An 18,604-nucleotide genomic window follows, 5' to 3' on the forward strand; every position below is an offset into this window, starting at 1 on the left:
GAATAGCTTGCTGTGAGATCAAATGAACTGTGAGGCACATTTAGGATTACAGCTTGAGGTTCATTTTAAGGTTTCCCCGTTCACCCCTCCCTTCCACTTCAGGTATTTAGCAGTATTTTTACTCTGCTAATGTTAGGTCTACAAATAGTGGCATGTTTCATTTTAAATGCTGTATTATTTTGAAGTGGGTATTTTCATTCAAGATTTAGAATCTTACAATATAGACTAGTCTTTCATAAAACTTTTTCCTAAATCCCTCTGACTTGAAATGTTTATTTTGTTGGAAATACTGTTCAAATTTCAGTTTGCAAATGCTTCCCACCAAACATTACAACTTTAGAGACACTGCTGCAGCTTGAGATAAGTGATATCTGTATTTTAGGTAATCCCTTTGGGAAGATTTATCTGCTACACTGACCATTATGATTAGAAAACTTGATGTTTTTTGGAGGGATAATCCTACATGGAATTCATCCTGTAGGGTGTTCTTGGGTGAGCCTTGACTGTGCTGGCTTTGTCCTATGAAATAAAAGAGACAAGACAATTTAAACCTGACTTGCTCTTGTATCAGAAGCCTCTGTAGATAGGTGATGGTATCAATGTGGTGTAGTAAAATTCTAGCTTGAACTGCTGGAAGGCTGTTGCATCATACATCATACAGGTCCTCACATCTTCCAAACCTGTCTTCTGACCTGAAGGAAATGCATCTTTAGGTTTCAAATGGCTGATGCAGTTTATCCATTGTGAGTCTACACACATAAAATATAAAGTGATGGATCTTTGCCATTAACTAGAAACAGAGGAAAAAGCTAGAAGGGGCAAATTTGCATTCTGTAATTTTATGGCAGATTGATATTTACTGCAAAGTACAAAAAGATACTGCTTGCCAGGTGGCATATATGTTTGGGTTTGTTTTTTTTTTTTTTCCTAATGTAGCCCTTACCCCATACAAAATACTGCAAATCTGTATTTGACTTGAGATTAACTTAATTTGTGTTTTGGTCTGAAAATTTGTCTCCTGGGCAGGTGTATGTGTGGCACTGCACTTAATTCTGCCATATGGGTGAGGGAAAGGGATTTTTAAGAACAGACATCTGTGAATATGCATTGCTGTCTCAGAAAGCAGTCCAGTAGTTTTGGACCATGACCTAAAGGTCTTGTTGATACTCCTTAAGTTAAAGTTCAGACTTTAGGAAATGCTCCTTTCTGTCCTTATAGGGTGTATATAAAGTTACTCGTGAGACAGTACTAAATTTAGGCCCCGGAGTTATCTATTCAGAGTTTAGGTTGTTTGATATTTTCTGCTGCCTATATAATAGAAGCATTAAAAAATCTCAGAGAATCACTACATTGGAGCAATTTGAGATAATGCTCAGTAGTGGTTAAAATGCATAATCAAATCTGCCTGCTATCTTCAGTTCTTACCATCATTATGGTATATTTGATTTTTTATTTTTTTAATGGATATTCATCAATGCAGACTTCATTAGACTATTTCACCTTTTGATTTGCCACACTTGTTTATATATTTTTGTCGGTTAGATTTATACTGGTAGTGATGGTAGTTCTCTGTTTAACTCCTAAATTGGTATTTCTTCTTTTGTATACACATATTTTAACAATGATTATTTGAAGAAGAATCCACTCTATTTTGGGTAATGCTGTTTAGTTGCATGTGGTAATTTTGGGTGGTGTGACTACTAAATGAACAAATCCTTGCTGAAGAAAGAGGAAATGTGTATTAAGGAGTGATTTGAAGAGAAGTGCTGGATATTCCAAGTGTGAGACCAACAGCCAAAAAGCCTTCTCCACTGGAGTGATTTAGTTCAGCATAGTCTCAGTTCTGTTTTTAGTAGTTTGTCCCATAAAGTAAACCAGATTTTTGTTCACAGAAGTTCTAAATTGTTTAAGTTTAATTACTAGGATTGTATCAAATGTGCAGTGATTCAGTTCTTAAATCAGTCTAAAAACAGAGAAGTATTTATGATTTATCTATAAAGAACTGTTAGGTTCCTTTCTTGTATGGCAAAGTTGCCTTCATGGAATCAAATACATATATTTATATACATAGCTGAAGGCATTCTTCTGGCATCTGATGTTGAATAGCTGTTCATAATTTTTTTGGTTCTTCATACCTGACAAAAAGGCATATACTATATACTTCACAAGTACATCATGAGGAGGATTAGTATGTCTTCAAATGATAATTTGAACAGTAAATCAAGTTGATGTTCATTGAGGATGCCAGGTGGAAAATCAGTAAGGATTCTCAGTGAATCTCAGATTACGTAACCTGAAGAAATACAGATTTTGAAAATATTTTGTGAATACTGAATATTAGAGGACGCAGGGGGAGGGAGGTAATGATGGCCTTCAACAACTGCTTATGCAGGTCACAGCTCCTGCCAGCAAAGCTGCTCTAGCATGGGCTCCTCTCACCATGGGGCTGCAGGTGCTGTCAGCCTGCTCCAACATGGGCCTCCCACGGGGTAACAGCCTCCTTCAGGCATCTCCCTGCTCTAGCATGGATCCTCCATGGGCTGCAGGTGGATCTCTGCTCCCCCTGGCATCTCCACAGGCTGCAGGGACACAGCTGCTTCACCATGGTCTGTCCACCAAGGGCGGCAGGGGAATCTCTGCTCTGGTGCCTGGAGCACCTCCTGCCCCTCCTTCTGCCCCAACCCTGGGGTCTGCAGGCTGTTGCCCTCACATATTCTCACTCCTCTCTCCCATCTGCTGTTCAGCATTTTTCCCCTCTTCTTAAATATGTTATGCCAAAGTCCCACCACTGTCACTTATGGGCTCAGCTTTGGGCAGCTGGGCCACTTTGGAGACACCTGGAAGCAGCTGGCTGACATGGGATCAGCTCCTCCTGCTGTGTGACACAGTGCTATATAATCTCAACACAGTGGCCTACTTCCCCTCCCCTTCCCACATTTTCCACTGTGGCTCTCTTGGTCTTGCTTGCTGCGCTGGCAAGTAAGAAAGTGAAGGCATGTAAGGCCCCATGCCATCAGTCTGGTTAACTGTTCTGTCAGCAAGATCATTCTGAGCAGGGTTTGTTTATAGGATGGCTTCTGTACCAGGGTTTGATTTATATTTGGGTGCTCTCTTGCCTTGACATGTGTGACTGAACAAGCAGTAATGCAGCAGTGGGAAGCAATTGAAGAATTGCTAAAGGAGTTCCAGCTATTTATAACAGCAGTGACCTAAAAATACACTTCAGTGGTTGATTAAACATGGGAACATTAGTTAGAAGTATTTTTTATCCTTATGGAAGCATAAAAGGGTGCACCATAATTACTATTATTTTTATAATCATTATGGATTATCTGATATTCTTCGAAAGGTTTTAGCTGGGTGGGTGTGAAAAGACTAAAATTATGCACAACACACAGTAGGCCATTTCTTAAAGCTGCTTACGTATGTTCTCATCAAGTTTCATTGAATCTAAATAATATGGTTTTCATTTGAAAAGGTCTGCATAAAATAAAACCCAGGTGTCTCATGCAAACAAATGCTTCAGTTTTTTTATTAGAATTGGGGATTTCTCATGGTAGCAGTGTTTTCAAAGGCCATAAATTAGTTCAAAACAAGCATCTATTTTAATTTTTTTTCAGTGCTCTACCCTCATTTTTTTTCCTCCTTTTCTTCTGTTACAGTGGAACATATCACTCCAGAGATGAAAGCACAGATAGTGGCCTTAGCATGAGCAGTTACAGTGTACCCAGAACCCCAGATGACTTCCTGAACAGTGTTGATGAGATGGATACAGGTCTGGTTTGTGTACATTTTTAATGCATGTTTTCTAAATACACTTGTATCCATTTGCAATGAAAACAAGCAGTTCTGAAAAGCTCTGATACCCTTTGCATTGTTTTCTACCTTTTCCTATGTCCCCTGTTTCTCTGATAGAAACATTAGATTTATGAAAAAATATATTTGTAATCAAGTGTATTGGGAGGATGGGGAAATTGCTCGTAAGTAGTATCACTCCTGTTTTTATAAGGAATTTAAGTGTGTTTGCTTTTTGAAATAATGTTGTTCAGGGCTAAGAATAGTACCTCATCCAGAGTTGTTAATACCACTCCAAAACTGTATTTGACTCAGTATTGTCTTTTTCCTTCAAGTGTCAAAATTAAATTGTGCTAAATGCCGTCAAAGACCTGTAAGATTTGGGTCAGTAGGTGCAAGTTGGAAACAAAGGCATGTTCTTTGTACGTCTGCATGCAGCCAAGTTATCTTTGGGGTTTGTGATGGATTTCTGTGAGTCACGCTGATTGTATGATGCAAGAGGTACATGATTAACCTTTAACCAGTTGTCCTGATAAATTGTAGGCTTGGTACTTCCAGTATACTTAATATCCATCTTTGTGTTATAACTAGGTGACAGTATCGGCCAAAGTAACATACCATCCCATCAGAACCGTTTCCCAGACTACCTTGAAGCCATTCCAGGGACAAATGTGGACCTTGGGACACTGGAAGGAGATGGAATGAATATAGAAGGAGAAGAACTGATGCCAAGTCTGCAAGAGGCTTTGAGCTCTGACATCCTTAATGACATGGAATCTGTCTTGGCAGCCACCAAGCTAGATAAAGAGAGTTTTCTTACTTGGTTATAGGGGCCTCAGGGAGACTGAATTCTAAATCTGTGAAGGATCTAAGGAGATTAGGACATCTGTATCTGAAGTTCAGAACAAGCCAGTATGGTGCACTTTGGCTTGTGTTCAGAAAAAGTAAATGAACAAATACTCAGCAAGTTTGTTTGGGTTTGCTCTTCCTTGTCCATCGCTGCTGTTATATATTGCTGACTTTTTTTCACAGTTGACTCTGAAGAACAGACATCTTCTTGATCTTTTTCTATTGCTGTTGCAACTACTGTTGGAGGGGGGGTGGGGAGGGATGATGAGCCTATTTTGGATGACGAATGCCATTCCTTTTGTCCTAGTGTGCGCTTGCGTATCATTTTATCTAAGTACTCAGATTTGAGAGTTAATTTCTGCATGTCACTGCTTGTAGTTTGCTCAGCTAGTTGTCTCCTGCTGCCTGTGGCAAGTGGTAAAACATGACATACTGGGGTGACAAGCCAAAAATGATGTATCTGGTCAAAAGAAGTCAATACTGATTTGGAGATAAGACGTAAAGGAGGGCTGAAGAGACTGTTTGGCATTAAGTGTTCCTACTAGTAACTCTTGCATTAGCCACGAAGTGCTCTTGTTTGTATTTTATGTTATAGTAAATCATGAGTCATTTTACATAGAAACATATATGAACTTTGATTGTTGCCACATACTCTAGCCTAACTTCCATTTTTCAAAAATACTTTGATTATTTTTGTTAGTTGGTTTAACTGTAGCTGTAGGATGGGAAGTAATTATAGGTGTTCTGGGTTGTTTTTTTTAATAGTGAAATCTAAGGGTTTTTTTCTGATTTCACACAGTCTTATTTAAATCTAAATTGTCTGCTTTTTTTTATACTTAAACCATGCCTATTGTAGCCTGATAAGCTAGTGAGTACATAAACCAGTATGTTTTGCCTGTAACTTTTTTTATTTTTTTAAAGGCTAGCTTGGAATGTAATCATTAGATTTCATGACCAGTGGCTTATTTTTCATGTGTATTTGCGAGACTTTGAATTAGAATCTGATTACAGCAATGTTAAAGAGTCCTTTGTCATGTGTACAAATTTTAAATGCATCTTAAAGTAGCAGAACCATTGTAAAATTACATCTAATCTCGCTTCTGGTTTTCAGTTTTGATCTTTAAGTGAGTTCAGATTTTAAAATCCTTAATGGGAAAAAAAATTTATGAAAAGTTTCTCTTAAGTTAACAGGGACAAAAATTCCTAACTATTAATATCACTGTGTTGCAATGAAAAGGCTAGAACACCAAAAAACTTGTTGATAAAAACTTCTAATTGTAATAGTTGTCTAGTTCTGTTTGGTGAAAAATAAGCCCTGGACACTATATGTAGAAGAATGTAAAGATATGTGTTAGATGGTGACATGAGCAGGTAATGAAGTGTATATTAGTAGTAGAGCTTAGCATGGGGTAGAGGTGAATACAAATCATTTTTATTTTAACAGGAAAAGATGTATCACTAAGTTGTCTGCAGGAGTTGACACAAGTTTCCAAAGAGTATTTTTAAATGAACAAAATGAGCGTGAATCAAACTTTCAATATAAGCTATGAATTCTGTGGGGCTTTTGAGTTTTTTTCTGATGAAAAATAGTGTCACCAGTTAACACCTCTAAAATTAAGGGCCTATCACCATTCTCAACAGTGAGCCTTTATTTTCAAGGGTGTATAACATGACTATAAAGATACTGTTAAGTGTGAAACTTAGTTTTGGAAAAAACTCTCAGTTAGCGGGGACTTCTGTGAGGAGAGATTTTTTGGGGTTTACTGTTTTGCATTTTTTCTCAAGACACTGATTATTTTTTAAGCTAGGAACAAATCAGCAAAACAAATTAAAAACCCCATGATATTACTATTGCAGTTTGGATTTCTTTTATGCTTCAGAAATTATTCTGGTTTAGGATGATGTAAAGAATGAAAACTCTTAACCAAATCCTGTTTTAAAAACTGAAGCAGCAGAGGCAGAGATTTGAAATTTGCCACTAGAAATGTACATTTACTACTTTACATAAATGTATTAGTGTTTGAAAAACACAAAATTTTATGGCTTGTTATGGGATACAGGCAAGTTTTAAAATAATAATTTTTAAAACACATTCACAATGATATGTATTCTGCTACACCAATAATTCAGTGAGTAATAGGCCACTTATATTGTGCAATGACACAGTAGCTCCTAAAGCAATGTTATTGTGTCCAAGATAGGGATTTTAGTAGCATTTTTTAAAATTCATTATGAATTCCTCTCTTTCCCTCCCTTCAGGAAAAGAAAAAGACACTAAGTTTTCCTAACTTGAACGATCTGACATAAAACCACAACAGCAAGGAAATTCAGAGTTGATTTTATTTCAGCTGTCTTCCACAGTTGTATCCAGGTATCGTAGCACATACAGAATCACAGAATAAGCTGAGTTGGAAGGGACCCATCAGAATTATCAAGTCCAACTCCTTCCCCTGCACAAGACACCCCAAGCTTCACACCATGTGCCTGAGAGCGTTGTCCAAATGCTTCTTGAACTCTGTCAGGCTGGTGCTGTGACCACTTCCCTGGGGAGCCTGTTCCAGTGCCCAACCACCTTCTGGGTGAAGAACCTTTTCCTGATATCCAACCTAAACCTTCCCTGACACAGCTTCTGGCCATTCCCTTGGGTCCTGTCCCTGGTCTTGAAAGTAAAGAGATCTTACTTGTCCCTCCTCTTCTTCTCATGAGGAAGCTGCAGACTGCAGTGAGGTCTCCCCTTGTTTCCTACAGGCTGAACAGACCAAGTGACCTCAGCCATGAAGAGTGGCTTCCCCTCAAGGCCCTTCACCCTCCTTTGGACACTCTCCAGTGGTTTAATATCCCTCTTATATTGTGGCACCCAGAACTGCCCCCAGCACCGGAGGTGAGGCTGCCCCAGCCCAGAGCAGAGCAGGACAATCCCCTCCCTTGCCCAGCTGGCCGTGCTGTGCCTGATGCCCCCAGGACAGGGTTGGCCCTCCTGGCTGCCAGGGCACTGCTGGCTCACGTTCAACTTGCCATCCACGAGAACCCCCAGGTCCCTCTCTGCAGCATCTCATTCCCCAGTCCATGCACAAAACCAGATTTGATGCACTGAGTGCAAGCTCCTGACATGCTGTACCTCACTACAACAGAAATGAGTACAGAACAAATTCTCTTTCCTTGCTTTTGTGTGTTTGTCACAGCTTTAATATTTGAATGTTTTATTGTCATTGTAGAAACACTAAATGGCTTATACTGTACTTGGATAGCATGGCTTAGGGTAGATACTGATAAACTGGGAATCCTTGAACAGCTCTAACATTAATTATGTTTTGTGATACTTATTTTAATTAAGACATTTCCGTTCTCTCACTTATTAGGAAACATACCGTAGAGATGCTGTACTGTTGGCAATCAATATTAATTCGGATTTTTTTTTTAATTCTACGAATGCATTGTTTGATGAAGTGGTTAAAGTTGTTTGAAATGCAAAAGTGTTTTGGGTAGTATTTTATACTGATGTATATATTGAAACAGAAATCATTGTAATAATTGTAATAGCTGTTAGTTTTAAATACACTATATGCAGACAGATGGGGCTGTACAGAACTGTACTGTTAACACCCGGCTAGGGCTGCTGCTTGGGAACAGGTTGCAGTGTCAGTGAACCATATGGATCAAATATTGTACCATTCAGTGTTGGCGCTCACCAATGCAAAAGGAGAAGAGACGATTTCAACATAATTAACACTACACGGTAAATTAGTACTACAGTGACCTTTTCACTTACAAGCATGTTTTTTATACAAATTAGCAGGTGTGCTTGTATAAAACAATTTGTGTTCTGTATCATGGAAAAAGTACTCTCCACATTTAGAATCACAGAATCATGTTGTATGTTAGAGAATTATGTCCAAAATTATATATATTACTTAACAATGTTATTTTTAGATATGAGCATGACTGTAAGCTAGGTACTTAAGTACATTCTGTTACATTATTTTTCTTTATGTAATACTTTTTCAGTTGTTTTATTTGGTATAAATATATACTTTGTGCTTAAACATCTTTGTTCGTTTTTAACATTCAATAGTATGTAAAGATATGATTTCCTTCAGTAAGATAGATGCATTGAATTGTTGGAATGCCTATTGTAGTGCGTCTGTTCTTGTCCCCCTTGTCATTGCTTTTGTAGTTGTAAACTCCAGTTCTGCAAATACGGTGTGCAAGCTCACCTGAGAGACAAATGAGTTCCACTGGCTTCAGTAAAGGCTTAACATTAAAGTGTACATATCTGTGTGCTTGCAGGAATGAAGAGACAGTGACTCTGGTGAGCATCATGCACCTTGTGTAAAACAATACTTTAATTGCAGATGGCACTGTAGTGAGACCTGGTAACAGTACATCTGGGTATCTACTAGAAGAAAGCAACCACTTTTTGCAGATAATGCTTGCCATGTTCGGATGGCAGATACATTTTTGGCTAACTCTTAAGTTTATGCATTAATTTGTGGCAGACTATCAATAAAAACACACTATTTTCATTTCCAAGTTTTGACTTATGAATTGTGAAATATGTAATGATATACCTTGAAAGTGCCTGAAGATTTCAGTTTAAAATATCTTGACAGGTTTCATTAATTTTGACCTTCTGTATAACAGTCTGAAAGATGGGATTTTTTTAAATGTAGTGCAATTTGGAAAGGCCAAAGTCATACGCTGTTTGCATTTTAGCAGTTCCAGAGTTGTTATGGCTCAGCACCAAATGCCCCAACTCTGTGGAATTCAGCAAATTTGTGTGTTTTCTTGGTTAAGGGTACAGCCCTTGATGGATTTATCAGTTTGTCTTGTACTTCTGAGTTCATAGCCAGATTTAGTCACCCAAATCCTTTAAATTTAAATGTAACATCACACCTTCCACCTGGGAGTAGGCAGCCAATACCAGGGAATGATAAGGTACCAATTTTGTTTGCTGATATCACTCTCATTTATAAGGTGGTGACATATTGCAGTAGTTGAAGTATGAGTGACCTTCTGAGGCAGCCCTAAATAGACTGTATTACTGCAAAACAGGATATTTGGTCCAGGTATTACAGGCTCACTTTGCAATTCTCTTTGAAATATTTTCAACACTTAGCTAAAAATAAAAAGTATTTGTTTCAGTAAGCCAGAAATAATATGCTTCCAAGGAAGCAAGTGCCAGTTATCAGCCAAAGAAAGCATTTTTCATATTGGATCATCAACAGAATAATTGAGATCAGGCTATGATCTGTGTAGCACCTCCTATTTTAGAGGTTCATTCAGAGATAAACCAGGGCACTGATTTTGTTTACAGTATCAGCATCCAGAGTTTATATGTTCCTCCTAAGAGTAAAGGTGGGCTTCTTGACCTTTGTTGCCACCACTTCTTAATGCTAACAGGGGTTATCTGTTAGCATTAGGAAGTGTATCATCAAAATAGGAAGATGTCGGTATGGGATGAGATCTTGGTTGCCAAGAAATGGTGAGTTCAGCTCTTAAACTGAAAAATCAAATTGTCTTTAGAACAGAGGTAGAACTTTGTACCAACTACCATACCCAGTGCTGAATGCCTCTTAAATAAAACAGCCAATGTGTTCTTTTCCAGGCACTGAGGGAGCATGTTGAGTGAGAAACACATAAATACTGACACATCTGACAAAGCTGCCTAACAAATTTTGTGGAAAACTCATGGTTTTTACTTTTCCAGACATACTCTGTCTTTAATGCAAAGGTTGTAACAGTGAATGCTATAGATCTCGGCTGTCACAGACTGGCTTAATTTTCTTTGTGTGGGAATACAGTTGGTCACTAATGATAGAATTTTATATATTAAATTGGCTCCACTTAGAACATGAGAGGCAAAGTAGTTTTATGTGATTTTCCTGTCTATTAGCAAGTGTGATTGCGGGGGGAGGGGGTTGTTTGGCTTAGGTTTCTTTTTAAGGGGAGGGGTCAGGAGCAGCCCAAGAGGCTTCTTTTTTACTGTTCTGTAACAACAAACTGGAGCTCCAGATAAATGCTACATTCAATCTCACCTGAAATGCTCTTTCTCCTCCTCTCATATATGTCGATTCTGAGCTGCTCTGGTGTGTTCCAAATTATTTATTGTATTTACCATCTGCGAGCTTTGCTTTCCTAACACCTATTGACTGTACTGTAATACTAAGTGCAGTTTGTCCCCAGAGGAGAGCAGAGTTCTAAAATGCAGCTGCCATCGTGTTTCAAGTCTGTAATATAGCACAGAATTACAGTCTGACTCCAAATGTGATGCTGCCCAACTTCTGGTACAGGATGGTTATGGGCAAGTGTGATTTTTTTGAACCATAGTGGATTCCTCTTCTTGTTAGAGGTTGGAAAAGTTTAGCTGTGTCATTGCTTTGACTTCTGCAGCCAGCTGTCCTAGCAGGAGCAGGGACAGCAGTCCTCCTGGGTAGGAATACTCCTACCCAGCATTTAACCTGGTGTTAGCCATGATGGGTTTTTTAAGCTGAGGGAGTAATTCAGTCTTTCACAGTTTCATTGTTAGGTGTGCAATGCAATTGTCTCAGCTCTCTTGACTGACAAGGGGCCATTTTCAGGCTTTGCCCAGCGATGTAACCCTTTCATACCCATCATCTGCTGTTGAAGTGTGACCCAGAGACCTCGGAGAGGTTCAGCTGCAATCCTGGATTGTCAGAGTCTGCAGTGGAAACGAGGTAACTGGTTGTATTTGTATTTGACAAAATCCCAAACCCACAGTGCTAAGAAATTGTGTGACTTAGGTAGTGATACCTCACAGCAAATGGCAGTAACTGTGAGGTACCTTGTGGTTTGGCCAGGGGTTCAACCTGAAAGTGGTTATAGTGTAGTCCAAGAAGTTGCTGGCAAAAGCAAAGCCTGTGGGGCAGCATGGCTCTTGCCATGAGATTCAGTCTGTGGTTGAGAAAAGTGTCAGTGCTACAGAAGGTGACAGCTGCTGGGCTGATTAAGGCCCTCCTACCAATGCAGCCTGTACCTGCCACCCCCTTCATCCCTGCCTGCAGGTGATTCAAGCAACTGCTCTAGAGCACTAGGGTTTAGATTTGTATTTGCCAGTGTGTGAAACTGTGACTTCCTTTATTTTTCTAATGTTTATATTTCACTTAAAACATGACTCTCCTTTTAAAGGTCTTTGTTCTTGGGAACAGCCTTTCAGGATCTGGTAATCTTTCTGTGAATATAGATTTTTCTAATTAATACTAATTTAATTTAATACTATAAGAAATAGAAATTTCTATTTGCAGCTTAGTGGCAAGAATGCTAGAAAATCTGTCACCCAAACAGTAGTATCTGCATCCAAGTTCTTCTCATCCATATGTGAGCCATGGTTTGGAAAACAAGCTGGTTTTACATGAAGATCCATGACTACAGTAAGGCTCAGGTTCCTCACAGCTGTCATCTCTGCTGGTGAACTTTGCTATTGCAATATGTGGATTTTACTTTATCATCACCTTGAAAAGGAAGTAATGGAGCCTGGTGAGGTTCATGAAAACAGGAAGGAAGCAGGCATGTACTGCTGCAGCATGAGGGCTGTGTTTCTGACCTCCTTTTGGAAATGTCTCAGTTTGAAGACATCTGGTGGTCTTGGCACTTCACATTTGCTTGCATTTTATTTTCAATGTCACTAACATCTAACAGATGACCACCTTATTGAAGTGATTGCACTGGCGACATCTGAAACAGGGTAAAGATGTTTTTTAAAATGTAGTCAGGTACAATCTAGCTGGGTACACACTGCCCTGGATAAAGACAGTTCCCACCTTGTAATGGCACATCTGACTTCCTGCTGAGCCTTTGAGTGAGGCATTTTACCATTTCCCAGGAAAGCTGTGCGCATGGTTTTACTTGTGTCCTGGGAGTACTGAAATGTTAATGTTCGCAAAATGCTTTGAGGGTTAAGCATTAAGTGCTTCCTATTAATTCATTCTCAAGCTGTGCTATTCTGGGGCTTCTACTCGGTGACATCACCACATATGAATATAATCTTTGCAATAAGGTATGCATCTGATTCTACAAGTTTAAACTCACAAATGCTATATAAGAAGGTCATACATTCATGCGTACAAAATGATGCTTTCTACTGGCATGTGAACACTCAGTAGGAAGGGTGAACTGATTCCAGTGAGCCCTCCTGTGCTGCTCACCAGTTAGCTTCAATTCCCTTCTGTTTGGTAGAAAAGAGTGCACAGTCACCACTGACACATTAACATGCACCAGCTCTTCCTTCCCTGAAAACTTTTGTGCCTAAGTCCTTAGTTATTTTTTAGGTTGAGCTTTCTTGTTGAACTGCTTCTGGGAAGCCAGAGTGACCCTTTAGGTGTGGAAGTACATTGAATGATCATGAATGTAAGGGGGGGAAGTCTTGCATCATTATACATATATACAGGCATAGAGTATTGTTACATGTGTGTGTATCTATATATAGATATTCTATATATAAGCACTAATTTCCTGCCTAAAGGCATCTCAGTTTCTCAGGGGCATTATATTTGTTCTAGGCTTCACGAGGAAAAAAAACCAGTAAAAGTGTCATCTCAGTTACAAAGTCTGCATGGTTGTTGCTTATTTTTAAATATTTAGAGTTTTAGATGTGACATAGAATAATTTCAATCAGAAAACCAGAACGAATAATGAGAGAATATGAACCCATGTGTTATTCCATTGTGCTGCCTCTCAAGAAACCAGTCTTGAGTAGTCAGCTTCTGGGGACTTGAAGGCACCTTGCCAACAACCCCAAAGCAAAGAGCTGGGGTAAGAGAAGTTGGGTTGCCAGTCTCTGCTCCCTGTGAGAGAGCATGTTTTGCTTTTAAGCTGGGACAGAAGGGAGGTTGGCTGCAGGTCAGGTTTGTCTACACTGATGTTTACCTTCACATTTAATGCATAATCCATGCTTTGCACCCTAGTATGTGTGCATTCTGTCACTGCACAATCACAAAGAGAGGTGTGTGTGTGGCTATCAGGACACTAACTGGTACATTAGAGAGCAAAGAGTTTACTCATAGCAAGGATTAACCCCTAATGGGTGCCTAATACAATGGAGTGCCATGTTCCACTGTGCTACTTGCTTGAACTATTCTCTTTAAATAGAGATTAGGATTTTTTTTTATTACTTCCTTATCCCCAAGATCCCATGAAGTTGCTGGGCTTTGTTTTGGTTTTAAAGATTTTAAGATGCCTCCATGAGGAGGCTGTAGTAGACTCCTGTGGCAGCATTCAAAGAACAAGTTTGCTGAGCGTCTCTCAGAAACGGGATGGAGCTGACCCGGCCTCAGGGTGGCTGAAAGATCGAGCTGACCTCTGAGCTCCACTCCTGAGCACCAAGCCAAAGAGCTGGGGCCACTGCTAGAGCTCAAGGACTAGGTTAGAAAGTGCAGGTTCCTAGAGTTTCAGATCATTGGGCCATTTCTTTATATCAGCTAGTAACTCCTGTCACTCCTGCAATTATACTGATAGCACAAAAACGCAAAAAATTACATAAAGAAAATCTTATTTGCTAAATAAGTTGCTAAAACTTTCCATTTGTCCAGCTTTGATTATTTCTCTGCTTAAGATGTCGTTTGGTACCTCCTCTTTTCTTCTACTGAAAATATTTGCATATTTAAATAAGGTCAGCTGCTTTAATAAACTGGACAAAATGTTTCCACTGTGGTAAGGGGTGCTTTATTGCTATCTGTCTTCTAACTAAATGTACTGCATGTGTGCAATTTGTCTGTGAATTAAACCAGCAAGACAAGTTTGAGTGTGGCCAAGATACAATAGATTGAGCACAGCTCCCACTTAGTAGGAGAAAAACCTCCTGCAGAGAAGTAAAATCATCCTGAAAATCATCCAGCCTTTGTGGAAAAGATGTATTTTTGGCTGAAACTCTAGGGCAGAAGTACTGATGAGCTTGAAGCTAAGCCCAGATACCAGTCTTGGCAAAAACAAAAGCATCAAACTGGGTAAGAGGGGAAAAAATCCAGCCAAAGAAGTGTGTGGTCTTTTCTAAAGGAACAGTCTTTTTTGCACGTTCTCTGGTGTAGAGCAGTGTGGTAAAAATGATGGCCTGCAGACTTACACATCATTTGTTTACTGGTATGTATTTCCCTTAAGGGAGTGGCATATTTCCCACCCCCTTCACCTCAAAACTTTCGCTCTACAGCACTTTTTTTTTCTTTTTTTCCCAACTGAGGAAAGTCTTCCTTGTAGCTTTCTGCTATTTGCACTTCTACCCTTGAATAAATAAGCTTCAGAAGACTTGAAAGAGAACTCTGTGGAATATAAACATGTTTGGGAGCAATTTCAGTAAGTTAAGATGAAATGCTGTGTTTGGCTCAGGGTCATTAAATAATTCACTGTACTTGCTGCCAAGCAAGCACTGTTTCATACACTGTTTACCTGGCAAAATTCCAACCTGGCTATTTCATATGCCCACCTAAATTCCTCCTGTGTGCTTGAATAGAGATGATCATCTTCTCTTGCCTCTTCACCACGCTTGTTCCCCATCTGGCCCGTGCAGCCTGCCCTGCCTTCCACAGGTGCCTGCTCATGGGTGGGTAGGTGATAACTCCTATTATGTAAAACACTGCAGGCTCTCTCAGGATGAAAGGTGCTAAATGTATGCAAGTCATTTATTATTTTGCTCAGAGCTGAGTTGAAGACATGCACAACCTGTTCTGACTTCTCCAGAACAGGTTTTAATGTGCATGAAACGCATTTGCCAGCGCTGCTGTGCTGCCTTTTGTTTCTAAATTTACCCTGTTGCACAGCTGATTAGGGAGACAGGAAGCAATGTATCTTGAAGCTTTCAGGAGACAGCCCCTCCCTGGAGATGTACTTCAGTGACCTAAATGTACAGCCAACAACATGTGAGAGGTGGGGTTTCAGGCCCGGGCATGCCTACGTAGGTGATACCATCAAAGAGCCTGTCACTTCCTACAGAAGTTCCCTAACATTTTCCCCCCTCAAATGATTTATTTCAAAATTCAGGCAAGATAATGTTGCTGTTTCTTGCTTGCTGCCCTGCACAGGTGGGATGGGACTGCCGAGGGTTTGGGATCGGCAGTGTCAGCACTGGAATGGGTAAAGCAGCATTCTGGTGAGCTTGAAGTATTGCTGGGAGTGGTTTCTGTTCATCTCCCTTATCATTTTGGCAAATGCCTTAAGGAGTATTGTCTCTCCCTTTTCTATTTTTGGAAAGAGGTTGGGAACACTTTGTTCTCTTCAAGTAGTGTTTGAGTCCAGTCAGCACCATACATGTCCAGCTTGCACAAAAGACACCGTGCCATCTTTCTGAGGTTATTAACTGCAGCTGATGCTGGCAATCAGGATGCCTAATCTACAAAATGCAGTAATTCTCTCGATTCCATGATATGGAAAATAAGATATTAATAATAGAGCCATTTTGTACAAGCAAGTTCTTCTAGTTTGCTTTCTGTGGAAGGGCAAAGCAAAACCAGTCATTTGATCCTTCTGACTAGTGAAGCAGTCACTGTGAGTGGATGGGCTGGGGTATTACACAGGATCACAAACCAAACCCTGAACTGTAACAGAGCACAGACTTCTGGCAAACCTCCTCCCCTCACATGTCTGTATTAATGGGTGAAACGGGTATAGGTAGTTTACCACTGTGAAAGTAACTTGCTTTATCGAGCCATTTCAAGGTTTCTTTCATGTTACAAGCTAACAAGTCATTCTTGAAAGGCATCTACAAAAAATATATAGTGTTAAGAATTCCCCAAGTATTTTCTGAAAGTGCAAGTGCCTTCTCTGGGAGCCTAGCTCATCTACAGTGTCATCTGGTTGCACTTAGCAATGCTTACACCTGCCATGAAACCCTGGGATGCCAGAAAACTGCCCTGGCCAGGCTTTCATCTCTCATTTGTACCAGAGGGTTCTTGAACTCGGCCATATTTTAGAAGCTGCAAAGATTTTTCTACGAAAAGCAAGATCAAAATGCTAACAAGTCAAATCACATGTGTAGAAGCAAGTTACCACAGGTAGTTAGGACCCTGGAAAATTCTGGGATGTCTTTGAGCTGCATTCACCGTTCGATACAGACCTATTAATGCCATTCTCTCAGACCAGGAGAGGGGAACACGAAACTCTGTTTCAGTCAGTCTCAGGACTGACAAAAGTGGTTGCAAAGGTGCCAGTAATGATGCAGTCATAGCCAGTGCAATTGACTTAAATGAGAGCACATTTACCCTTCATCTGTTATTTCCCATGAAGTCTACTAATCCTGTAAAGCTATCTTAAAGAGTTTTTGATGAAAGGTGAATTGCTTGATTCATCCATTCAGTAGGTATGTGGAGTCTCTACATCATTTACCAAAAACCTCATGATGTCACCTTTGCTGTGTTTTTTTAGTGGAGGGTGTGATAGCTAGGTGTCAGAAATGTATCCCATTCCCAGGGTGTAGTTCAATTATCAAAGCATGACCACAGTTAAAACTTAAGAAATACTGAATTAAGTGAATCATTCCAGTATGTGGACAGATAAAAGCAAACAGAGCCAGTAATCCAGCATCCTTTTGGACAGCTGTGCTATGCCATAAATTGCAAGTTAATAATGGGATTGTTGGTTTAGGTCCTATCTTATTTTTCTGTCTGGGGAAAAAAAATTGAAACACAGCTGATGGGGCAGTAGGAAATGCAGCCCCTAAAAGAGATTTCTCCATTTAGCTGGATTTTTTCCCCTGATTTATAATAGTAATTCTTTTAAATCTTCTGCCTTCAAATTGCTTCTTCTTTTTGGCTTTAAATAAAGCAAGGGAATAACTACAGTTGATACCAGCAGAGCCTACCCTCAGCAGACCTTGAGCTGTCCTTGGGCCGTCCCCCTGCCAGTACAGGCCACGGGTTTTCATGGATCTGAGTGAATCACCCTGATCCTAAACACACCAATCATACTTGCCTGCTGCAACTTTAAATAAGCTTGGAGCTCTGCACAACATAATTAAGAGCTGTGACAGGGAACTCTAAACGTTGCTTCCAGCCTACAGTAAATCACAGATCTGTGTGCGGGGCCTACAACAACAACAACTGAATCCAGTTTTCCTTGATGAATACTTCCATGATTTTAACCTTCCCTTTACAGGGTAAATTCCACCTTTGCTTTAAAAGATCTGGGAGGAATTGAAAAGTGATCCAAATGCTACAATGGCCAATCTGGTTGGACCATCTGTGTTCCTGCCAGGGGGTGTCAGATATTCCAACAGCCCCTTGTGTGCACTGTGCTTCTCTGAGCACGGATCCCCCAAACCACAGGGAGCTACCCATGAGGTCTGGGATCTCCAGTGATTCAGTCACTCAGGCACCAGCATCCTTGCCTGAGCAAGTCCTCCAAAGTCCACCCATCCACAAAAAATCCTGTGATGATGGAATTAACCCATTAAATTCACTAACAACAGGGATCCCCTCAAAAAGCTGGGCTTCTGTGGCAGTGCTATATCTGAGCAAGGAAGTTTTTAATGTATCCATATAGCTTTAGGAAGTGTGTGCTGAGAGATTTGGCTTAACCAGCTTGGAGAAGCCACTAAGTAACTCCAGCAGGGGAGATGGTCCTTGTGACACTCATGATGTTGAAACTGCCTGAGGGCTGTTGGTCTCCAGCTGAAGCTGACTTTCTGTATTTTGTGGTATTTATGTGATTAGTTTTTTGTTTTCTGGGAGAGGGAGCTCATAAACATCAAACTTGGGGTGAATTTTGCTGTGTTACCAGCCAGGAGAATCTCAGTTTTTCACTGACAGACACAGAAACCTAGGACTTCATCTCTTCTTCTCCTTCATAATAAATGAGTAGTCTACAAATTACAAATGATGTTTTAAAATTTGCTTTTTGTCCCTTCTCAATTTTTCTCCTGGTATAATTCTGCTACTTTTTCCAACCCAAAGGAATTTGAAACTGATAGAGCCAGTTTCCAGATGAAACTGAAGCAGTAGTCTTTCCCCTCCTTCTCCCA

At 40.0% G+C, this 18,604-nt stretch overlaps 1 protein-coding gene across 4 annotated transcripts in view; it reads left to right on the forward strand.

Moving 5' to 3' along the window:
• YAP1 (Yes1 associated transcriptional regulator) overlaps positions 1-9,174 on the forward strand; it is an 88,437-nt gene extending 79,263 nt beyond the window's left edge. For all 4 annotated transcript variants that reach the window (XM_059467191.1, XM_059467193.1, XM_059467192.1 and 1 more), the window contains 2 exons: positions 3,663-3,775; positions 4,387-9,174. In XM_059467191.1, coding sequence (XP_059323174.1) covers positions 3,663-3,775; positions 4,387-4,625 — 352 coding nt within the window. In that variant the 3' untranslated portion in view covers positions 4,626-9,174. The remainder of the gene's footprint in view (positions 1-3,662; positions 3,776-4,386) is intronic.
• The last annotated feature ends 9,430 nt before the right edge of the window (positions 9,175-18,604 follow it).

The sequence above is a fragment of the Ammospiza nelsoni genome, chromosome 2 (assembly GCF_027579445.1).
Source record: "Ammospiza nelsoni isolate bAmmNel1 chromosome 2, bAmmNel1.pri, whole genome shotgun sequence".
Classification (NCBI taxonomy): Eukaryota; Metazoa; Chordata; class Aves; order Passeriformes; family Passerellidae; genus Ammospiza; species Ammospiza nelsoni.